Raw genomic sequence first — 22,410 nt, 5'->3', positions numbered from 1 at the left:
AGAAATTATTAATGATGTGATCGAAAAATAAATATAATTAATTTTTAATTTTTAATAAATTAATTTGATTAAAAAAAATTTTAAGAATAAATTTAATTATTAACCCAAATTCTTAATTTTTTTTCTACCTTAACGACAATGTTAAGAGATTTAGGGTGGATTTAAGTAAATCTTCTAAGTAACTTACTAAAATGACTTTGAAAATATAATTTTTAAAAGTTGTAATAGTTATATTCGGTAAATTAAATTAAAAATAATTTTTAATAAGTATAAATAATAATAATAATTGCATTTGATAAAATAATTTATAAAATTTAAAAATTTATAATAGATAAAAATATATAAATAAATTTAAATATTTATTAGAATTTAATTTTAATATATTAATAATATAAAATATTTTATATAATCATTCAATTGCATCTGTTCTTTTAGATAATTATTTATGTAATTGATATGAAAAATAATTATTTTTATTAATATAACATTACGTGATTAAATATATATATAAATATTTTATATTAATAATATATCAAAATTAAGTTTTATTTATTAATATATAAAATTATATTAGATTTTAATTTTAATAAATACAAATTAACTTTAAAAAACTTTTTAGAGTACATATGTTATGTGGTATAATGTAAATAATATAGAATACAATGTAGTGTGAAAATATTTAATAAATTAATTAATGAACTTTGAAAATTTTTCTTGATCAATGACTATAATAGTGACACCTAAACAAGGATAAATCACCCATAAAATTGCTATGGATTTGGAAGAAATCACGGGTATATAATTGGTCATATCTGGATTACAAAGAGTTCTAAAATTGAGATTTGTGTAATTTTTAAAATCATCTTAAAAAACTTTATATATAATAATACTATATTTTATCTATTTTCATAAAGAAAAATGCTAGAAGGTCAGTAATTTTTGTGTTTTGTAACCATTAATTAGTCATCAATAATTTTTTAATAATGTGAGATTATATCCAATGTTAAAAAATCACTCATTTTTCTTTTAATAATTAAGTGCTCGCTATATACACAAAAATTACTAGACCTAGACTTTTCCTCTAAATATAAACCGTGTCACCGGAGAACTATTATACTAGAAAAAGAAGATCAAGACAACTTGAGGATTACTGCGTTCTAACTCTGTTGTACAATTTCAGGTGATGATTTATTTCATATTTTACTGCCCAGTGCCCACTATATGTGTACCTTCCACGAAATCACATGGAACCGTCGTTAGGGGTGCCTCATAAGTCATAAGTGTTAGCTCTCCTAATATTTTCAATCCAAGTTGAAATAAAGATCCGAAAATAAAAGAACACTTGTGGTTGTGCTCTTTCTTGGTAATTTCATTTCACCTCTTTCTTTCTTACAATTATACTTCAAAAATATATACCCGAGGCCGAAGCAGAGTCCAAAGCACAAGAAAATATTAAGATGGGAAGCAACGATTGGATGGTTCCAATTGAATTCATGGTGGGTTCTTTAGATCAAGGAGAGGTTCAGGCATGCAGCATATGTCGAATACCAGATGAGCTTCGAGAACCGAAAAGGGAAGCATACGTTCCGAAACTCGTTTCCGTGGGGCCATTGCATAGGGGAGCAACCAGGCAACTGGTCCTCATGGAAGAACCCAAATGGCGTTACCTCAAAGAATTTCTTGAACGCCAAGGAAGCTCCCAAGAAAGCGTTTCTTTAGGTTCAAGACTAAGATTCTGTGGCAGCGACATTCTCAATTTGGAATCAGTCATTTGTGCATGCTACGGTGGAGACTTGGAACTCGGAGCCCACGAGATATCCAAGATAATGATGGTGGATGGATGCTTCCTTTTGGAGTTTCTCCTCCGCCTCGACGATTACTTGAATTTGCGGCCGGAGGAGAGGGATAGAAAGTATTCAGAGGATCCATTCTTGGCGACAGAAAAGAAGGTGGTTTCTGTACTGAACGATATCGCAATGATGGAGAATCAAATCCCGTTCGTGGTTCTCAAGAAGCTATACAGAAAGGTGTACCGCGATGGCAGCGAAATGAAAGGTGATCATCGAGTAGCGAATTTAGTTCGCAGAACCTTCGGTTATCCACCGCACAACGACTCCGGCACGGCGCATATACTTCACTTGATGCACTCTTCCACCGTTGAACAGGGCCGTCAAATCCAAAAGGGAGTAAGACCAGCATGCAAAGAGCTAAAAAGATGCGCTACGAGGCTTCTAGCTGCCGGAATATCAATTATTCCAGCCGGTAGAAGAAACGGCAATACAGGTAACGGTAATAAATTTGTTGACATGTTTGACTTTGACATAAAATTCAATAAAGAAGAGGCGGTACTGGAGATTCCGCCCTTGCATATTAAGGAAACTACGGAAGTGAGGTGGCGAAATTTGATTGCTTGGGAGCAGAGCAGGATTTGGATAAGATGCAAGAACACTTCATATGCCTTGTTCTTCCGAGGTTTGATTTGTTGTAAGCATGACATTAAATGGCTCGAGAAAAAGGGAGTGATAATCAATGAATCAAAGATGAGCAAGGAAGAATTGTTGACAATGTTTCGGACGATTTATAAGGGAGCTGAGCACATGGATTCGAGTTACAGTGAGATGTGTGTAAGGCTAAACCAACACAAAGCGAAACAAGTCACACAAGTGTTCCATGGATTCGCCACAATCACTTGGCACCATTGTTGGCGAGTTTTGGAAAATATCATGTTCTTTTCGCGAACTTTGTACCGTGTTTTGATCCGTGACCACATCCCTAACTTGTGGAAATTCATAGGAGTTGTGGCAGCTATTGCGCTGCTTATTCTCACCGTCATGCAGACATATTATTCATCTCGCTCGAGTGGGTAGTTACTTCCCATACAAAACTATGAGAGTTGAGCTATAAAACAAGGTAGAAGTAGAACTGTGCCGTAACGGTGTTTCTCTATCAAATTTTTTTCGTAGTTACATTGGAGTCCACAGTAACAAATTGTTTTACCCTTTTCAATATTTGGCGAGGCCTGTTCCCTTCATGAAGTCTTCCTCGCTTCTAAACGCACCAAGCGCTAGGCGAAAGGTTTCCTATATGTTTTTGGTATATGTTTCCTATATTTAAGAATAAGTCATTGTCCAAAAAGAAGACTAGGCCCAAGAATCTGGGTTATTGCTTGTGATACAAATTTAGAGCGTGACCCGATTTCCCTTATTAATAGATAAGATTTTCTAAAGTGACAAATGTGATATATAAAACCGACATTTTTTTTTTATCTCGTATAGTATCTAAAACCACCGAAAATTATAGCTTTTCAGTCTAAGAGTGATGAACAGGATGGTGATGAAAACAATGAAATAGTAGAGGGAGAAAGACAGCAGGAAGAAAATAGAGGCTTTGAAATTAAAGTTGAAAAAGTTAATGGCATCTGTAATTTTGTGATTAATGAAGCTGTTATAAAGAAATTGAGACACCCATGGTGGAATACCTTGATAATAAAGCTTATGGGAAGAAAAATCTCACTCTCTGTGTTGATTAGAAGATTAGAAGTCATGTGGAAAAAGCAAGGGAGTATTGAGGTGATAGATTTAAAAAATTATTTTTTTTGGGGAAATTTTTTTTTTAAGAGAATTTAGACTTTGTTTTAGCAGGTGGTCCTTGGAGAATCTTTGATCATTATCTTTTCATTCGAATTTGGAAGCCCAACTTCAACTCCATAAAAAGTACCATTAATACAGTGGTAGCTTGGATTAGATTATCTGACCTAGCCATTGAATATTATGAAAAAGATACTCTTAGAAAAATAGAAACCATAGTGAGAAGAACACTAAAGGTGGATTCAAATACAGCAGATAAGTGTAGAGAAAAATTTGCTAGATTATGTGTAGAGTTGGATTTAACAGTATCATTGATGTCTCAATATGCTATCAATGGTGTTAAGTATCTTGTGGAGTATGAAGATCTCTACAATATTTGATTCTCTTGTGGAATGGTGGGACATGAGAAGGAAAATTACAATTAGAGAAGTTCATTAGAAAAGGTGACTAGAGTCTAGAGGCACGGTGCAGGAATCAGCTCTAGGTGAAAATAAGAATGAGCAAACTAATGTGGCTAGGCAAAGAAAGAATGATGAGAGTAATAATGGTATTCCAAAGTAAGATAAGGGCAAAAAAATAATAGAAGAGCCTTGTGACTCTTTTGGCCCTTGAATGGTGGTCTAAAGATCAACGCGTAGCAAAAACAGTAAAAGAACTGATGGTGGAATGAGTAGTGAAGTGAAGGACATAGTTAGCGGAGGAGGAAGCAAAAAGGACAAGTAGAATGTGTCTAGTACAAGGTTAGCTGTACTGGAGGTAGAGAATCCCAATATTATCGTCACCAATCAAGAAGGAATAAACTACTCCTTTTAGAAGAAATATGTGTGAATAAGACAAACAAGATCCAGAACCAAAACCAACCATAAAATTCACCCTCTAAACCCATTTCAGGATCCAAAGGTCAACCCAAAAACCAGAAAAATAATTCAAGAAGCAACATTAACAAGAAACCTACTGAGTCTATCTTAGAGCTCAATAATGATAACCCAAATGCTAACCATGCCCTCTCAAAAATGACCAAACAATAGCTCAATTTCATCCGCTCCCAACAAAACCTTACCAGAACCAAATACCTGAGATCACCAATAACAGTAAACAGATCTGAACTAAAGACCACTCAGAAAATTCAAAAAACTACCAGAATCAAATAAATGTGACTAAATCACAAGGATCTGAGTTGGTTAGAACAATGATACCTGAAATGGTGCTTATGGAGGAAGATTTGGCAGGAACAAAGAAACTGAAATCGCCTGATATGCATTCTATTGATAATGATGTCATGATGGAGGCAATGTTACAATATGAAGAGGAAGCGTTAAAATGTGATATGATGGGCAGTGAGGATGGAGAACAAGGCTAGGAAAGGATTTTTTAACCTAGCTTTGAGGACAATGAAAGGAATATCTCCCTAGAAAGGGAGGATATGCAGCTGGAGCGGTAAGCTTGATTTTGACAGTGCTTTGTCTTTATTTTGTTTACCATGATAGTGTTCTCTTGGAATTGTAGAGTTGCAGCAAGTCAGGTTTTCTCTCGTTCATTTAAAAAAATTTTATAGAATTTACAGACCTAATATTATCATTCTTCTAGAAACTAGATATATTGGCGAACAAGCTAGAAACGCTATTAATAGATGTGGGTTTGATTATTATCATATAGAAGAAGCAAATGGCTTCAGCGAGGAAATTTGGATTTTATGGAAAGATTCAAATTTAAAAGTAAATGTGATAATCTTGCAAAGTCAATATGTACAGATGGTTGTTAGTATCCTTAACAAAAATAGCTAGTTTCTTACTGCTGTCTATGCCAATCCTCATGAACAGAATAGAAGAAGTCTTTGGACAACTTTAAAGTCTATAGCTCATAGGATGGAAAAGGAACGGATGCTTGTGGAGACTTCAATGAAATTTCCTGTCCGTCAAGAAAAAAAGAGGGAGTAGAACTAATACAAAGGCATGTAGAAAACTTAAAGATTGGATGAATGTTTGTGGCCTCATTGATTTGGGATATGTCAGGTCACGATTCACTTGATGGAGACCTAAATGGGAGGGATTAGATCGTGTGTTTAAAAGATTGGATAGGGTGTTGACAAATACTGATTGGAGAAGAAGGTTCGGGGAAGCGAGGGTGGATATGCTCACGATGACTAATTTAAATTATCATCCCTGACGCGTGAGCATCTTATACCCTTTTTTAGTTGTTTTTTATATTATTTTTAGTTAGATTTTATTAAATTTTATTATATTTTAGTGTAAAATTCACCTTTGGATGCTACTTTGAGTTTTTCTTGTGTTTTTATGATTTTAGGTGAAATTCGGAGCAGTTTGGAGAAGTCTGGAGTAAGGAACGAAAAAGCTATCAGCTCCTCCTTTGGCATTGATCTCCCAACTTGGCGTTCAACATCAGTAAGGGGGCATGAAGGCAGAGGCGCTACTCCCTTTTGGGCATTGAACGCCAAGCTTGCTGTCCATTTCACATGCTATTGGGCTTCCAAAGTGGATTTAGCACTTCTTAGGCTTATCTTATTTTATCTTTATAATTTTTAATTTAAAATAATATTCTTTATGTGTAGCATTTACTATTTAAGGAGGAGATCATTTAGGTTGAAGAAGAGATCTTCTTCCATACTTTTCAGAAACCTGTTTTGTAAAGTCATAAGCAACTAAACCTCCTGGTTAAGGTTAGGAGCTCTGTTTATTCCTATGGATTAGAATTATTACTTTTCTATTTTAATTAATGTTTAATTCAATTCTAAGGTATTATTTTCGTTCTTAATCTTATGAATCTAGGGTGGAACGAGAGAATGACCCCTTATTCTACATGAGTTCTTGTAATTCTCGAGAGAGCTATCTCGCTTGAGCTACAACTTGAAAACACCCCTCCTAAACTGCAATTTACCTGGGATAATTAGATATGTCACATAAAATCTAGTTAACTTTGGGTAATTGAGGTTTTTGTGGCGCTAAACTAACTTTCTGAACTTCACCCTCTGATCTAAATTAATTGACCTTGTCTGTGGTGTTTTAGTAAGATTAGAGGAGATTAATTCGCTAAGAGATTAGGTTTTAATCATTTATGGTTTGTCACAGAATGAATCACTCATTGTTAAAATAGTTGGTAAGATGTTTTAATCTGGAAAAGTAAACATCTCTGAGGCCTTAACTGTTTTCTCATCATTGTTTTACTCCAGATCTATTTCTTTGCTTTCTTTACTTACTATTTCACTGTTCATGCGTTTACAACAACAACCATCTTTTACTGTGCAGGCTTAATAAAGAGACAAACACAATTTCTCAATAGGAGAATACCTCGTCTCTATGTTGGTTAACACCCTACTAAAATTATAAATAGCCTGCTCATGTCATTCCTCATTATCTTGGGCCAACATACATCCAATATTATTCATAGTTGCAGCGATATACAATTTTAAAGGCTTGTGAGGACGAACAATTACCATCACTGGTGCTGTTGATAAATAAGCCTTGATTGATTCGAAAGCTTTTTGATGTTCTACCATCCACTCATACTGTGTTTCATCCTTTAATTTCACTAAAGGTGCAAATATTCGAGTTCATCTAGAAAGGTTTGATATAAACTGTCGAAGGTAATTCACTTTTCTCAAGAAAGACTGTACTTTCTTTTTTTATTTAGGGGGAGACAAATCTAAGATTGCATTAACTTTGTTTTTATCAATGACAATCCTTTTTTTATGAACAACAAATTCTAAAAAATTTCCTGCAAACACACCAAATGCACATTTTAAGGGATTCATCTTTAACCCTTTTCTTCCCATTGTCCTAAATGCTTGCCATAAATGATCAAGATGTTGATCCACCGAATTCGAATTAATCATAACATCATCGATATAAACTTTTCAATAAATTTATGGAAAATGGTATTCATTGCACTTTGATATGTTGCACCAGTATTTTTTAAACCGAATGGCATCACCACCCATTTATATGTTCCCAATGCCCCAGGAATTCGAAAAGCAGTTTTTGACACATCATCTTCTGTAATGAAAATCTGGTTATATCCTGAATAGCCATCCACAAAACTCAAAATCTCATTACCTACTGCAGAATCAATTAACATGCCTGTGATAGGCATGAAGTATTCATCCTTTGGTGTAATATTGTTTAAATCTCGAAAATCAATATATACTCGCAACTTTCCATTATTTTTCATTACTGGAACAATATTCGATACTCACTCCACAAAATGTACAGTCCGAATAAATTTTGCATTAATCAAACGTTCCATCTCTTCTTTAATCTTTTGTTTGATTTCAGGAGTGAATTTTCGAGGCGTTTGCTTTACTGGTCGAGCAAATAGTTTCAATGCCAATCGATGTTCTACAAGATAACGGTCGAGACCATCTCGTGATAATCCCAAGCAAAACAATCTTAATATTCAAGTAAAAGACTTAACAAATTCGTTCGAAACAGTTCATCAAGATTCTTACAAACATAAATAAGTCGAACATTAACATCAGATCCCAAATTAATTTCTTCAAGAGGATCTTATGACTCAAAATCTTTTCGACATCATCGTCTTCTACTGAATATTTTTCAAAACCCAATGGCTCCAAATCATAAATGCAATCAAATGATAAATCAACAAGCTCATTTGAAATGAAACAAACTTTATTATCAACAAAATTGACAATTGAATCTTTTTTAGTACAATGAGTATATGCTATATCAATAGTAGTTTGATTGATAATACTATCAGAAGAAAAACATGAACTTAAACCATGATTAAATTCAATTAAAGGAATCGAATTTGCATTACAAACCGAAAAAGTTGAAATTAAATTCCTACTTGATTCGACTTCATTAGATGAACCACTCTTATTTTTAACAGAAGAGAAATTACTTAAATAATTACTTAGAGTTACCAGGTAATTTGAGACATCTTTATCATCAGCCATGGGGAAATGTCTTCAAACTACCGCCTATGCAGGGCAATCCCAACCAGTCGGAGGAGCATCAAGCTGCAGATAGTGAAGCTTCACATTTAAACCCTCTGAAGTCAGAAAAAAACCTTCACAATTGTAGAAAGTGAGCACCCTGTCGGCCTTCAGTTTAGCACTATATATCCTGAAATCGACATGCATTTGCTTAACATATAAACTAGAATCAGCTTTGATGACTTCAGGCTTTCCTTCATCCGTCCACAAAAGGACACTTTGATGCACAATCGATGGAACTACTCCAACACCATGTATCTAATCACCACCTAGCAATGCGTTATAACTTGCTTTCGATGAAATCACCACGAAAATAGTGTTCCAATCAGAAGACCCAACTTGCACCCCAAGAGTTACCAACCCTTTTGCAGGAGTGGACACTCTACTAATAGTCAGTCATAGAAATATTAGTAGGGATTAAATCATTCGGATGTTTCTCTACTTTCATTAACATCCTCTCAGGCAACAAACTAATTGCTGCTCCTCCATCAATTAACACCTTATTCACCTTGATTCCACCTATAGAAGCTGTGATATGTAAGGGAAGTAGATGAGATTTTTGTTTTTTGTTAGGCCTCTAAAAGTAGCCTAGTGCATCCTCATATCGAATAAATAAGAAAACCTCCTCGTCTTCTACATCATAATCTTCACCATAATTCCCTCGTACTCTCCTAGATATTCAGCTGGAATTATCGAAATGGTGCTCACTATTTCATCATCACCTTCTTCGAAAAACTCCTCATCCAGCTAAGCATCTTTCTCTTTAGTAACCTCTGGGCCTACTATCACAGCCTTGCCCTTATCCAGTTTTATAGGGGATGGAATTTTCTTTGAATATGTTTCCCCATCAACAGGGAATACCACTCTTGAATGAAGAGAAGGAGTTGCCCCCTTGACTCTCTCACTCTGAGATGCCCTTAGAGCCTGACGCCTACCTCTTCCTCTTTGATATTCTCTTGCCCTACCTCAAAAATAAGCATAGCGACCATGAGGTGGACCTTGATGTCCCTATTGTGGATTACGCCTGTATTGGGCATCCTTATTATGAAGTTCTTAGCAATTTCGTATCCATTGAACACCTAAAGCCTGTGAATGGCTCAAAGGTGCAGCAGGACTTCTTCAAGGGCTACTAGAACTTTGTCCCTCTATCCTTCGACTTGGTTGCCTTTGTCTAACATGTTTTTCTTTGTGGGTCAATTCTTTCTTCATTCTTTCATTTTCGAAGATTGCTGTCGAAGACTGCATTACATCGAGTACATAAAGATATGTCCCGATCATTCAATTTTTGCTGCATTAGGAACTCTAACAGTCCATCACCTACTCCAAGATAAACCGCTCGAACATGAGACTCAAAACCTCCCAAAGCAATGTCAAAATCATAAGAAAAGCCAATCATATTCACGCCAAAGTATGGTTAAGTAAAATTGGCCCCGGCATCAAACAGATCAGAATCAACCTTCATCTCTTTCTTTTCATTATCAAATTTCAATTGCCCTTCCATGATTGCTTCTTGTATCAAGGAATATGCACATTAAGCAACTGCCGGGGCATATAGAATCCTAACCCCATAATTGTTATCTTTACTACTTCACTCTCAAAGACACATAGCATCGACTTCAAGCATTTTTTAAACGAATCATGTAATCATCAATTGATTCTCCATCATTGTGTTTCAAAGCCACTAAATTGGTAACTGCTACATTTAACTCCTCTCTATAAAACTTGGCATGGAAAGTACTTTCTAACTATGTCCAAGTCGTCATCAAATTAGGCCTAAGATTTAAAAACTAAGTAAATGCATTCTTCGTTAACAAAGAAGGAAAGAACTTCATTTTTAAATTCTCATCATTAGCCAGATTTCTGATTTCAAATAAATATCGGGCAATATGTTCAGTAGTTGATTTGCCAACTTCTCCAGCGAATTTTGTAATTATCTTAGGATTCTTTACTCCTCTAGGCACTTCTGTCATTTGAACAACAACAGAAAAAGCAGAAACAAAATAGGGTCGATTCATAAAATTCACATTGAATCCAACCCCATTAAGCACATCCTCAACTATCCTTGTGACTTGATAGCGCTCACCAATTTGATTGGCACACAATCGAGCCAACACATAATCAGCATTTTGGCCCCACTGAATTATTTGAAGATTTTCCCTGCCCATGAGTACATTATCATTCTCATTTTTAAACACATTTTCAATGCCCTCATGATTTTCTTCCATGCGTTGCCTATCTCCCACATCATAATCGACAATTCGAGCAATCTGTTCAACTTGTCTAGCAAAACGCTCAAACTTTGTCTCATGATCTGCCATCATGGGATTCAAGATGGTAGTCATTTGCTAGGTTAACAAATTAACCAAATCATGATGATTCTCTTCTACATGTTGTCGAAATACTATCATCGAATTAGAAGCATTCGATGTAGAACCCATATTATAATCTCGAGAATGCTTAGGATGTTATTGTGGAAGTTGAACATTATTCACCCCAACTGTTCCTCCAAAACGAATTGGAGGAGCTAAACCACCTATTGGTGGTGTATAACCTGGAGAAAGGCCATAAGAAGGCCAACCAGTGGTTACTGGGGGTTGAGTTTGTAATGTGTTACCACGTGGGCATCTATTATGCCCGGGCATGTCAATTATTTTGTCGATTTTTTTAGCAAATCGATGATGGTTTGATATCTAGTAGTTTGGGAGCAAAACCTACTCCTCTTTGTGAGTACCAATTTTCTTAAAAGCGCATCAAAGGACCTTTCGATTGAATGAAAATTAAAAGAAAATCTGAAAGACAAAGCAATTTCAAAAATAAATTGACTAAACTTGAAATAAATTGCATTGATTTTAAATGAAAGTAATAAATTATCTTTGATAAGATCAAAGGACTTTGAATTCAAAAACAAAATGCTGAAAAGTAAAATTAAACAAGAAAATTAAATGTTGCTCGAAAAGTAAATTTGCGAAGAAAGTAAAGTTTACAGAAAATGAAAATAAAAATGTAAAACAGATGGAAAGAAGGCTACAGAAAATTGACTCGAAGCAAACTCAATAAGTCCCTGGGATGTAAGTATGCGCGAGTATTTTCTGAAGTAAAGTTCCAACCCAAATTCTTTCGAATCTTATCATATTTATAAGTATCTTCAACCAATCAGATTGAGATGTAATTTTCACGTTCCTTAGTCTTTAAACAACTGTTCTCGCTTCTTTTGCCTAGCATAAATAACTACTGAAAATAAACTTTGACTCTTAAACCTTCAATTCGAACATATTAGCCAGCATCCTCGACACAATGCCTCGACTAATTCTTGCTTTATATTCCCTATCATAAACCTTTTTGATATTATCTTAAAATACAAGCTTACTAAATCTCGAATTCAGCATCTTTTCGAAATATAATATTTTTTACTAACATTAACTATTTAATTATAATTTTATATTATTGATATTACAATACTTGTATTATTGTTTTAAATTTTAAATATCTTATTTTAAATTAAAATATAACTTTTATATTTCATAAAAATTATAGATTATAATTTATACTTTTATTAAGTATATTTATAATTATAGAAATTTATTTCGCGACTTGAATTAGAGTTCTCATAAATAATTAGTCTAACCTAACTCCTAGTGGTCAGTCATATGGCAAGAAGTGTGAAAGTTGGATAATAGTGATAGAAAAGGTTGTAAGGTAGAAAAAAAATGATAAAAAGGGTGATATGAGAATTTGAGAATAATTTTAATGGAGTTTATTCTAAATTTAATTATTGAACATTTTTGTCGAACTAAATTTTTTTTTTGGGTATAATATTAATTTAATTTTTTTATAGTTAATTTTGTTAGTGTTCAAATTTTTTAAGATCACAAATAGATATTTATTTGAGGAATAAAAAATCTCGAAGTGGAGTATTAAACAAAAGAAAAAACAATAATGCCTTTAAGACCACAGATTGCAAATTGATTTTTTGATGTTGGCTTATTCGGGAGACATGGAAGGTAATAATTAGATTGCAATCTACTAGCACACGAGAACAATGGCAAACAGAAAATCTTATAGTATCTCATCCAACCATAATGTAAACACATTAAAAAGAAAAAAAAAGAAAAAAAGAAAAAAGATACCAAATCATACATGTATCTGATCAATTTAATTAGCCTATGCATTTATAGCAAAGGAATCATAAACATTTGGCACACTATTTTTAATCAACTTATCTTAAAAGTAGTAAAAGAGGAAAAAAAACTATATAACAATTAAAATGACAAAAAAAAAAGAAAAAAAGAAAAAAATAAAAAGCCAGCTAGCACACATCAAATAAAAAAGTGGGGGAAGTATTTACCACTATCCCCCATATATGATACAAAAGTATTGAAAGGAAAATGTGATTGTAGCTGAACTCTAATAATATACTTAGTAGCAATGGTAGAGACGAGTGAGTCAGCTCGGTGTCTAGTGATGACGGTGAAGAGGCGGTGGTGCGACGGCCGCAGGATGCGGCGGTGGCAACGGGGGCTTGCATTGATAACACTTGGCAAAGAGTCCAAATGTGTCAATTTGCCTAACAAAGTTGGTCATGCTGGCCCATCCTCCAAACCCAAACCCAACCACAAATATCCACACCACAATGAATGCATTGAATACATACATTGCTGTCCAACTTGGCATGAAGAAAGGGGGCTTCTCTGCAGCATTCTGTAACAAAAAATTAATTTTTAGATTTACATCTTTTTTTTTTTTTTTTTGATATGGGGGTGTCCCTACAATACTATTGCATTACTCGGAAAAATCCGAGAAAAGGGAAATGATCAATGATGCCAAATTGGGAGATTTGATAAGATTGTCAAACAGTATTATTGGGTTAAAACTCAGATCAACTCAGAAGGTCCCTACTAATAATAATGTACCATCACATGTGGGGTTTGGTTTTTTTTTTAGGTCACTCTCCTAGATTGGGATTTTGCCTAAGGTGTGTTGTGTGAGTGTTGGATTTGAATCCTCTAAATTTTGAATTTTATTTTAGATAATAAAATATAATTTTTTATTATTTATTTTATAGATGAGACTAAAAAAAATATGAAAAAAATATTTAATGATAAAAGATCACGTTTTATTCTTTAAAATAAAAATTTAAAATTTAGAGGATTCAAATTTGTGTGAGGCATTATGCTAACTTGCATCTTAAGCTAAGTTATATTATTAAATAAAATTAGAGATTCAATTTAAGTAGAAAGTATAACATAATATTGCATACCATATATATACTCACCAGTATTTTCATTTCAATAATAATAGACAGACAATGACTTAAAAAAATTTAAATTTAATATTCATAATTTATTCATGTGATATTATATATTTATTATATTTAATATTATTTAATTATTTCAATGATAATTAATGAATAAGATCATTTTAAACTATTTTAAAATAAATTTTTATCATCCCCTAAATTTATTTATTTTTTCATTTAGCAAAGGTGGGAGAGAATAATAAATGTCTTTTTCAAAATATGTTATATCACCTACATTATGTTTAGTTTTCTATTTTGGAATCTCAAGCTTGTGGTCTAGTCTATACTCTATAGTCTAGGCAAAACTCTAGAAATTAAATTAAAGTAGTTTTCGGCCTATTAAAGTTTTTGACTTGTTTTGCAAAAGAAATTTAATCAACCATAGAATCAGAAACATGAATGAATAAATAAATAAGGTGAGAAAATTGCGATCATAAGTCACACTCCACCAGCACCGTACAGATCTACGAATATGAATTATTGGGGGGAAAGAGATCAGTCAACAACTAACAACAGCTAAGCAGATTCATATAACTGTACCAAATAACTAAACGAAAATGACCCTCTACCACCCTAAAATTCTTCTTTCAATATTTATTTCCATATATCCAACTCTTAAATGCTCACACTCAAGAAATTCTGAGATATAGTTTGTTATGGGCTACTTTATTAATTTCTCAGATTTATCCCTAAAAAGTAAAAACATGCATCTAAAAAAAGTTGAAAAGTTTTAGACAACTAAACTCTTTTAGCAGAACCTTATCTTAAGAAGAGTGATGTTTGATACTCTTATTGCGTACGAAGAGGTTTTGTTATAAAATTTTACTGATTTTTTCTAAATCTTTGACAAGTGAAGATAGAAATCTATACCCTAAATTTCACCAAAGAAATTAAATTAATCAATCATTAAATTCCATATATATTCCCCCCGTTCTACAGTATATATCACTAGATTAACTCTATCTTAGTATCAAAAAATAAAAAATCATCATGACCAAACTAAATTAGTCAAGTAAAACTTATCATTGAAAATAAGCAAAAATCAAATATTACGATTCTCTTTTTGATAAATTTTTATATCAAAAAATGATAATGACAAATAAAATAAAGACCAAAGAAAAAGAGAAAAGTTTTCACATTAATAAAACTTCACATAAAAATATTTAAAATTGTCTTAATGTGAAAATATAAAATAAAATATTAACGTATGTAAGATAATCGACTCAATCAAAAATATCTTATTCAGTTAAATCAATTACATGATATGTGTTAATAATTGAATTTGTATTTTTATTCAAAGACAATTCTAAACATTTTCATTCAAATGTTCACTTTTCAAAGGCAAAAATTCGCATGTCTTAATATGAAGTTGATAATTAAAAATCGTTAAACGAAGACAACTGCAAGAGTAGAAAAAATTATCTATTTTGATGGAGGGCACACAATAAAACCGAGACTCGTGAAGGCAATTTTGAAAGAGGTTGAGCAAGATTACATATTTGTGACAATGAACCCACAAATTAAAACACATAGAATATGGTAGATAGATTGGGAGTGATGGTGGTAGGGTCAATGAAAAATTTACCTGTCTGGCGGAGGCTTTTCTGTAAGTAAGCATATGAGCTAAGGAGGGGATGATGTAGACAGTGAAGCTAACAAGCAGTGCCCCAACTGCTGAGTTTATGGGCCCAAAAAATGGGAAGATTATTGCCAAGAACCATATCGGTATAACCACTGGCAGCCTCGCTAGTGCCCTTAGACATATGCTCCTTGTGTCGTGCATTCCGATCACCTTCTCCCACACGAAATACAGCGGCGTGCACGCGAATCCGAACGTTATGAACTGTGTATCAAAATTAAATTCAATCATTTATATTTATTCAACTAATTCATTCATGCAAAATTCTTCCTACTATAACATCTATCCAATAACGATGCATGTGTTTCATTCATTCATTCATTATCATTATACACTTATCATATGAGGTTTATTAAAAGAGCAACGTTAGATAACCAATATTAATAATTTCAACCAACTCTATAACAAATTATCAATTAAATTCAGTACGTCAATTAAAAATAAACTTTTATTGAATTTAAATTTTAAATATTTTTTTAAATAAGTTTCAGATATTTTTATTTTTAAGAGTTTTGGATCTTTTTATGTTTAATATTGACTACAATGTTAAGTTTTAAGACTTTCTCTTATATTAAAATTAGTGATTAAAATTATTAAAAAATATTAATATTTCTGATTTTTTTTTATAAAATATATATATATAATGACTAAAACTAATGAAATATCGATTTCTGAAACCCTGGACAATTTTTCTGTAGCATAAACAAGTACAGGCTGAGTAACGAGTTCCATATTGTGTGGGTTGCTAAAAAACATATATAACGGATCTATACGGAAAAAATATTGTGTTCATGTCAGATTTCACGCCGTCTTTGCATTCTAATCGAGAAGATGAAAGGTTTGACTTGATGCACAAAACACATTCACATTATCATAATCTTATTGATTTCAACTATATATATATATATATATATATATATATATATATATATATATATATATATATATATATATATATATATATATATATAGAATAGATATATTCAAATAATTATAACTTAGATGTCTCATGTATGCATATACTAAAATATTTATTTATGCTTTCCAAGCGCATCAGCACTTTAAACTAAATGATTACAAATTAAAAAAATTATTTCAAGGGCAGTTAGTAATTCAGTGTACTTGTTTTAGTTGAAAAAAAAATAGTTTAATTTTAATGTATTAAAAAATATAAAATATTTTATATAATTATATAATTATATTATTTTTTTAAATGATCATTCACGTTATTAATATTAAAAATAGCTATTTTTATTAATATAATGTCATATAATTATATACACATAAAGTTTATATTCACAATGCATCGAAATTAAATTTAAAAGTAGTGCTTGTTGCTAGTCTGGTATCATTTTTGAATGAACACGATTTTTTTAATAAAACTTCGTTGAACATTTTAACTTTAAACATAATTTAAGTAAAAATATAATTTAAAATATAAATCTAAAACAAAAATATACTTCTGTAGAAAAAAAAATAGAGTTTGCAATATGTACGTAAACAAGTAGAAAATAGTCAAACTATTCGAATATACACGAAATACTAATTAAGTAATGTGCCAAGGGAATTTAGACATAAATAAGATGTGTTAAACTTAATAAGAATAAAAGAGTTGAAAAAAAATTATAACATAAAATACACTAATTTCACGTAGTCTTTCATGAGTTTATCTTAAACATATATGAACATAAACCCAGCTCAAAAGTTAGCGTTAATTAGTTGTCCCATATTCATGTACTCATTAGTGTTTTTCATTTGTGAATTTCTCTAAACTAAACAATACCGCACCCCAAATGAGAAGATGTGACTTTTTGACTTCTTTTTAAGCAAAGAAAAGTGGAATGAATAAGAAAAGAAAAGTAAAGTGAACATTAATAATGAGTGGAAAAGGTTTCTCTAAACTGAAAAAATGAAAAAAGTAAAAAACAAAAACTGAAAATTTAATTACTATTATAATCTTATAATATTTTATATTAATAATTAGATTTTTTATTTAACCAATCTCCTTATTTTAAAATAAATGAATAATTATAAGTAATATGCATACCTGGTGGATGAGCATAAGGATAACGGCGGCGTCACGGAAACGGTTTTTGGGGAGCAAAGAGAAAGCATTAGAATGGTTAAGAAGCTGATCACCAAACGCCCAATAAACGGCGGCAGCAGAAGGAAGCGTTAGTGTGTAAACGTAGAGAGTGGCCAACAAGTATATATACTTGAACTTTTGAGGCTTCCACATGGCATGCATAATCTCTCTGCAACAGTGTTGTTTTTTCTCACAATTATTACCAACATTAATAATCACATTAATTTAAAAATAAAAAAGATATAAAATTTAAAAAAAATATTATTTTGTACTAATAATTAATTAAAAATAATTTATATCCATATTTATAAAAATTTTATACATAAAAATATATAATTATATCTATATATATTTATCAAAATTTACATATATAAATTAATACAATTTGTATATATATTTTTTAAAATATGTAAATTAATGAAATTATTTATTAAAAATAATTTAATATTTATATTAATTAAATAATAACAAAAACTACTAAAAATTATTAATCTCCAAAAATTTTTCTTTCTAAAATTGGGTGTTTTTATTGTGCGTCTTGGAGTTTTGGGAATTTTGTTTTCGTTTGACCAAAATAACATGTTCATGAGATTAGGCTAGACGCCTAAGACTAGGTACTAGGTAGGTTCGGTTTGGTACAAAAGCATATTTAGTAGCAGGGTAAATTGTAAATTTTGGATTGAGAAATGCGTTTGTTTTATTTATTGAAAAATATTAAAATTAAAATTTAATTACTTTAAATTTAAGAAAACTTTTTTCAAAAAACTAGCTTAATTTTATTGAAAAGTAGTTATTTTGTAGGTAAAAAAATCCCACGCTTTTATATTTAAAGTTGAAATATATTCCAAGACTTAGCTATCAACAGTCAGAGAAGTAGTTAGTATGTAGTTACACAAGCATGTCTATAAGATCCAAGAAATAAAGCTCCACAAATATTAAATAATATTTTGGTCATTTAAAATGTACTTTTTATCCCTTCAAATAACATGATATTGAAGTTATTCTTTCAAATAAAATTTATCAAGGTTAGTAACTTACAACTTATCCAAATTAAATACCATTTATTAAAGATTTAAGAAAAAGGTAAGAAATATTCTCAAAAGTCATAATAATAGCAAAAAAAAAAAACGTCCAGAACATAATTTCTCATTATCCTCAGTATAAATTAAATAATTGACCATTCTGCTTAATTTTGATGTGGCATAAAAAATGAGATATAGTAATAATTTTCAAGTAAACCCATTTATTCAAATAGTTTATCCTAAATATATTTAAATCTTTCTAATGCAACAATATATTATTAAATATCTATATAAGATTAAAAATTTTGTTTTTTCTTTAAATAAAAAAATTATTTATTTATTTATTTACATGAATTTTGGCTTTGAAGATGGGCGGCAAAAAGCTGCAAAGAGAAGGCATGTTGAAAAAAATGGAAGAAATATGAAAGAAGATAAATAGATAGATGAATGATGATGAAGAAGAAGAAATGAATATAGTTATTATGTTCTTACACAGTAACAGCATGTCCACCAAACGTGTATAGTATGTTAGTGGCTCCGGTGAAGTAAAGCACTAGCTTTGTTGGACCTGAGTGCGTCACATTTTCTGCCTGTGTTTTGTTTTTTTGAAACACCATCATTATTTCGAGTAACATGAAACAACATCATATCATATCATATCATCACAAAATGTTAATTTTGTCATCAAAGAAAATAATAGCATGACATCAAAAACTACTTTTGGCAGTAAATTTTTGGTTACAGTAATTATATATCTTATTTAACTTATATTTTTGTCACAAATATATATTTATCATATTATTATATATTATAACAATAATTATATACTTTTTGCTGCTATTAAAGTAATTTTTATAAGCAACTGTATAATTATTGTTAAAATATTTTAATGACAAAATATAAGACAGTTAATCTAATTGCTAATAAATATATTAGCAGTTATTTTTATTGTTTTTATTAAAATAAAATATTTTTTTGGTAGTGTAGAATATGAGAATTTTATCCCATAAGTCGTTACCATTGACTTTAATCACTACTATTTCAATAACCATACAAATAAAAGAATTCTAAAATTTTATCTATTTCCATATATATCTTTTAATAATGAATTTTTACCTGGCCATGAATGAGTGCTGCTATGGCTAAGTACCAAGCAGTGTAAGTAGTCATTCCAAGACCCAGAAATGACCATATACGATAATTGTGGAACGAAGGTATGAACACGGTGGTTGCACAACAAGCTCCAAATATGTAAGTCCAAGTTCGCTTGTCCAATTTGTCATTTATGTAGTATATGTTACTGTTTCAATTTGCATCAATTAGAACCAACTAACCATATCGAATTAAAAAAAAAAAAAACTCAAAAATAAAAAATAAAAACCATGTGTATAAAAAGAAAAGGCTCACCTTGCACATGCTATAAGCTGTATCACAGATCCAAAGAGGAGGAAAGTACAATTGAAGGCTAAACCCGCTGCTTTCCAATATGGACCCAATAACCCATCAAGCACTTCAAACCACTGAAATTCCATGACAATATATAATTTTTTTTAATCCTTCATTTAATTTTAGTGATTAGAGTTTCTAATAAAAAATTAGAAACTAATTAATTAAGTACCTGAATGACATGGTTCTTGAAGCTAACATTTTCCTTTTCTTTTCTGGTTCTATACTCAACATAGAGTACACTAATTAGATATGCAGTCCAACTTCCAACTATGCCATAAAATATTTGAAGCAAAATCCCAGAGAGCATTCCCAATTGAGAGAAAGAATATGGCAGAGTCAATAGCACTTGAGCCACCTATAATAAAAAATAATTTTAATAATATTAAAAAAATTAACTTCAATATATTATTTCTCAACTATGTAACTAACACTAGTATTCCTAGTATATTTTATACTATTAACATAAAGATATTATTTTCCACCTCCACACCTTAAATTAATTAAATGATTATGAAAAATATTTTAAGCATTTTTTTTTTGGAATATAACTCTTAAAAAGTAACTTTGATAAGTTAAAGTGGACTTTGAACAAAAAGCGATTGATTTCACATAATTGGAGTTGGAATCTTTTTTTTTATATATAGTTTATAAAAATTTATTTACTTGATTTGAAGCACAGCTGAACCATGCATCCCAAACAGAACCACCATGCCAAAGGAAGCTCTTAACACTGAACATAGAGTGATCTTGTTCTCTCTCTTCACCTTCCCTTGTTGTTCCACCATTGACACCACCACCACCACCACCACCTTCATGTTCTGTTTCGTTGAAGCTGTTGGTGGTGGCTACTATTGCTTCCTCTGCTTGTTTCTGAGACAACATTGTCCTTTCTTATCCACAAAGAAAAAGGAAAAGAAAGAAAAAGAGTGTTGTGTCCAAAATTCCTTCTTGGTGGATCTGAAAATACACACATAAAAGGACAGAAAATAAGACAAAAAAATATTGATGATATAATATATATTCCAATAAAAACGCAGCCCCAGAAAATGAAAGACCCCAGATCCAGATATCTGGAAGGAAAAAAATTCTTTTGAAGAATTCCCATAAAAGAACAAATAAAAAAGATTAAAACTTTAAGTTCTTCCCCACACAAATCCAAAAGAAAGAGATGTGGGGAATAGAGAAGGAAACAGAAAAAAAAAAAAAGAAGAATATTTTAAAAAAATAAAAATTAAGAAAAAGTAGCATAGTTATTTAGTTAGTAGTACTCTTTAGTCTTTACAAATGTTTTGAACAATAACATAACACAATCCACAAACCTTAGCTTGATATGTCTCTTTCTTCAAAAGCTTGAAGAGGAAGAAAGAAAACTCAGATACTAATAATGTTGTACACTTTCTCTTTGTACCAGTGTTAGAAACATAATAAAATGAAAAATAAATTTTTATTTTTTTTGGTTGAGAATTGAAGATTATAGTACACTGCAAAGTGGTGATGGAGGGTAATATTGATGATGAGGACTAAGGACTAAGAATTTTGTTTCCCTCATTCATAGAGGGAAAGAAAGAAAGAAGCTTTAAATGCAAGGGAAACCAAAATCAAAATCTTGAAAGCTTTGATGAGAATCTGACACTTACCCTTGTACGTTGTGATGAAAAAAATCTTAGGTAACAATAAATGCCGCCACCAATTGGCACAGAAAATTGGCAGAGCAAAGAGACTGCTATGGAGGCCGCAAAAGCAGGGAAGAAAGAAAGAAAGAAAGAAAATTAAAAAAAAATGAGCTGAGAAATTTTCTGAAATGTTGCAAACTTTGGTGTTAAAAAGTTCGGAGAAACTGAACTATTAAAGACCCTTTTCGTTACTATTCAACTAGATATACATATATATAATTCAAAATAAAAAAAAAAGAAAAAGAAAAAAATATTGGGTGGAGGTGTTTTTGTTTTGTTATTATAATAATAAATATAAATACATTTATTTATTATAGCTAAAAAGCAAAGTATAGGAAGTGAGAGAAAGAGAGTGAAGCAAGCAAAGCGAGTACTGTGTAATAATTCTTGTGTTTGCTTTTTCTGGCTCCCCCTATTTATTTATTTATTTATTTTTTTACTTTCTTAATTAAAGAACTCTCTGAATGGAGAAAGGAACAGTACAGAAGAGAGAGTGATGAAAACTGCAATTCACTGTTTGTTCCTAAATTCTGATTCGATTCTTTCTTCTGGTGGCGATGATGATGAAGACAGGATTTTTGGAGATCAAAGGGAGTAAGGGACATATATGATATCTGGATTTCGTTCTGATATAAGATTTTAACAACTTAAAATTAAAGTTCTTATTACAACAGGCTAAAAATCTAAAC

General features: G+C 31.2%; 2 protein-coding genes across 3 annotated transcripts; one reads left to right on the top strand and one right to left on the bottom strand.

Moving 5' to 3' along the window:
* The first annotated feature begins 1,160 nt into the window (after positions 1-1,160).
* LOC112727640 (uncharacterized) lies at positions 1,161-6,341 on the top strand. The gene is made up of 2 exons (XM_025777493.2): positions 1,161-2,283; positions 5,892-6,341. The coding sequence occupies exons 1-2, from the start codon at positions 1,458-1,460 to the stop codon at positions 6,128-6,130; spliced, it is 1,065 nt and encodes a 354-aa protein (XP_025633278.2). The 5' UTR covers positions 1,161-1,457; the 3' UTR covers positions 6,131-6,341.
* A 6,339-nt stretch (positions 6,342-12,680) lies between these two features.
* On the bottom strand, positions 12,681-22,116 carry LOC112750006 (auxin transporter-like protein 2). 2 transcript variants are annotated; one of them, XM_025798484.3, is made up of 9 exons: positions 21,686-22,116; positions 20,712-21,005; positions 20,218-20,403; positions 20,007-20,119; positions 19,716-19,899; positions 19,092-19,189; positions 17,539-17,746; positions 15,438-15,695; positions 12,681-13,254 (listed from the first exon to the last, which is right to left on the bottom strand). In XM_025798484.3, the coding sequence occupies exons 2-9, from the start codon at positions 20,928-20,930 to the stop codon at positions 13,012-13,014; spliced, it is 1,509 nt and encodes a 502-aa protein (XP_025654269.1). In that variant the 5' UTR covers positions 20,931-21,005; positions 21,686-22,116; the 3' UTR covers positions 12,681-13,011. The 2 variants fall into 2 exon arrangements, with proteins under 2 accessions (XP_025654269.1, XP_025654277.1); XM_025798492.3 differs by having other exon boundaries at positions 21,368-22,108.
* Between the last annotated feature and the right edge of the window lie 294 nt (positions 22,117-22,410).

Source organism: Arachis hypogaea, chromosome 2, assembly GCF_003086295.3.
Source record: "Arachis hypogaea cultivar Tifrunner chromosome 2, arahy.Tifrunner.gnm2.J5K5, whole genome shotgun sequence".
Taxonomy (NCBI): domain Eukaryota; kingdom Viridiplantae; phylum Streptophyta; class Magnoliopsida; order Fabales; family Fabaceae; genus Arachis; species Arachis hypogaea.
Note: the sequence above shows the minus strand (reverse complement) of the source record. Positions and strands in the feature narration are given on the sequence as shown.

Bases quoted from the DNA above. Each gene is read 5' to 3' on its own strand.
- LOC112727640 (XM_025777493.2), top strand. From the start codon at position 1,458: ATGGGAAGCAACGATTGGATGGTTCCAATTGAATTCATGGTGGGTTCT. The intron at 2,284-5,891 runs GTAACGGTAATA...TTATGATTTTAG, and splicing joins TAGAAGAAACGGCAATACAG to GTGAAATTCGGAGCAGTTTG.
- LOC112750006 (XM_025798484.3), bottom strand. From the start codon at position 20,930: ATGTTGTCTCAGAAACAAGCAGAGGAAGCAATAGTAGCCACCACCAAC. The intron at 19,900-20,006 runs GTGAGCCTTTTC...AAATTGAAACAG, and splicing joins CAGCTTATAGCATGTGCAAG to TAACATATACTACATAAATG. The intron at 19,190-19,715 runs GTAAAAATTCAT...AACAAAACACAG, and splicing joins CAGCACTCATTCATGGCCAG to GCAGAAAATGTGACGCACTC.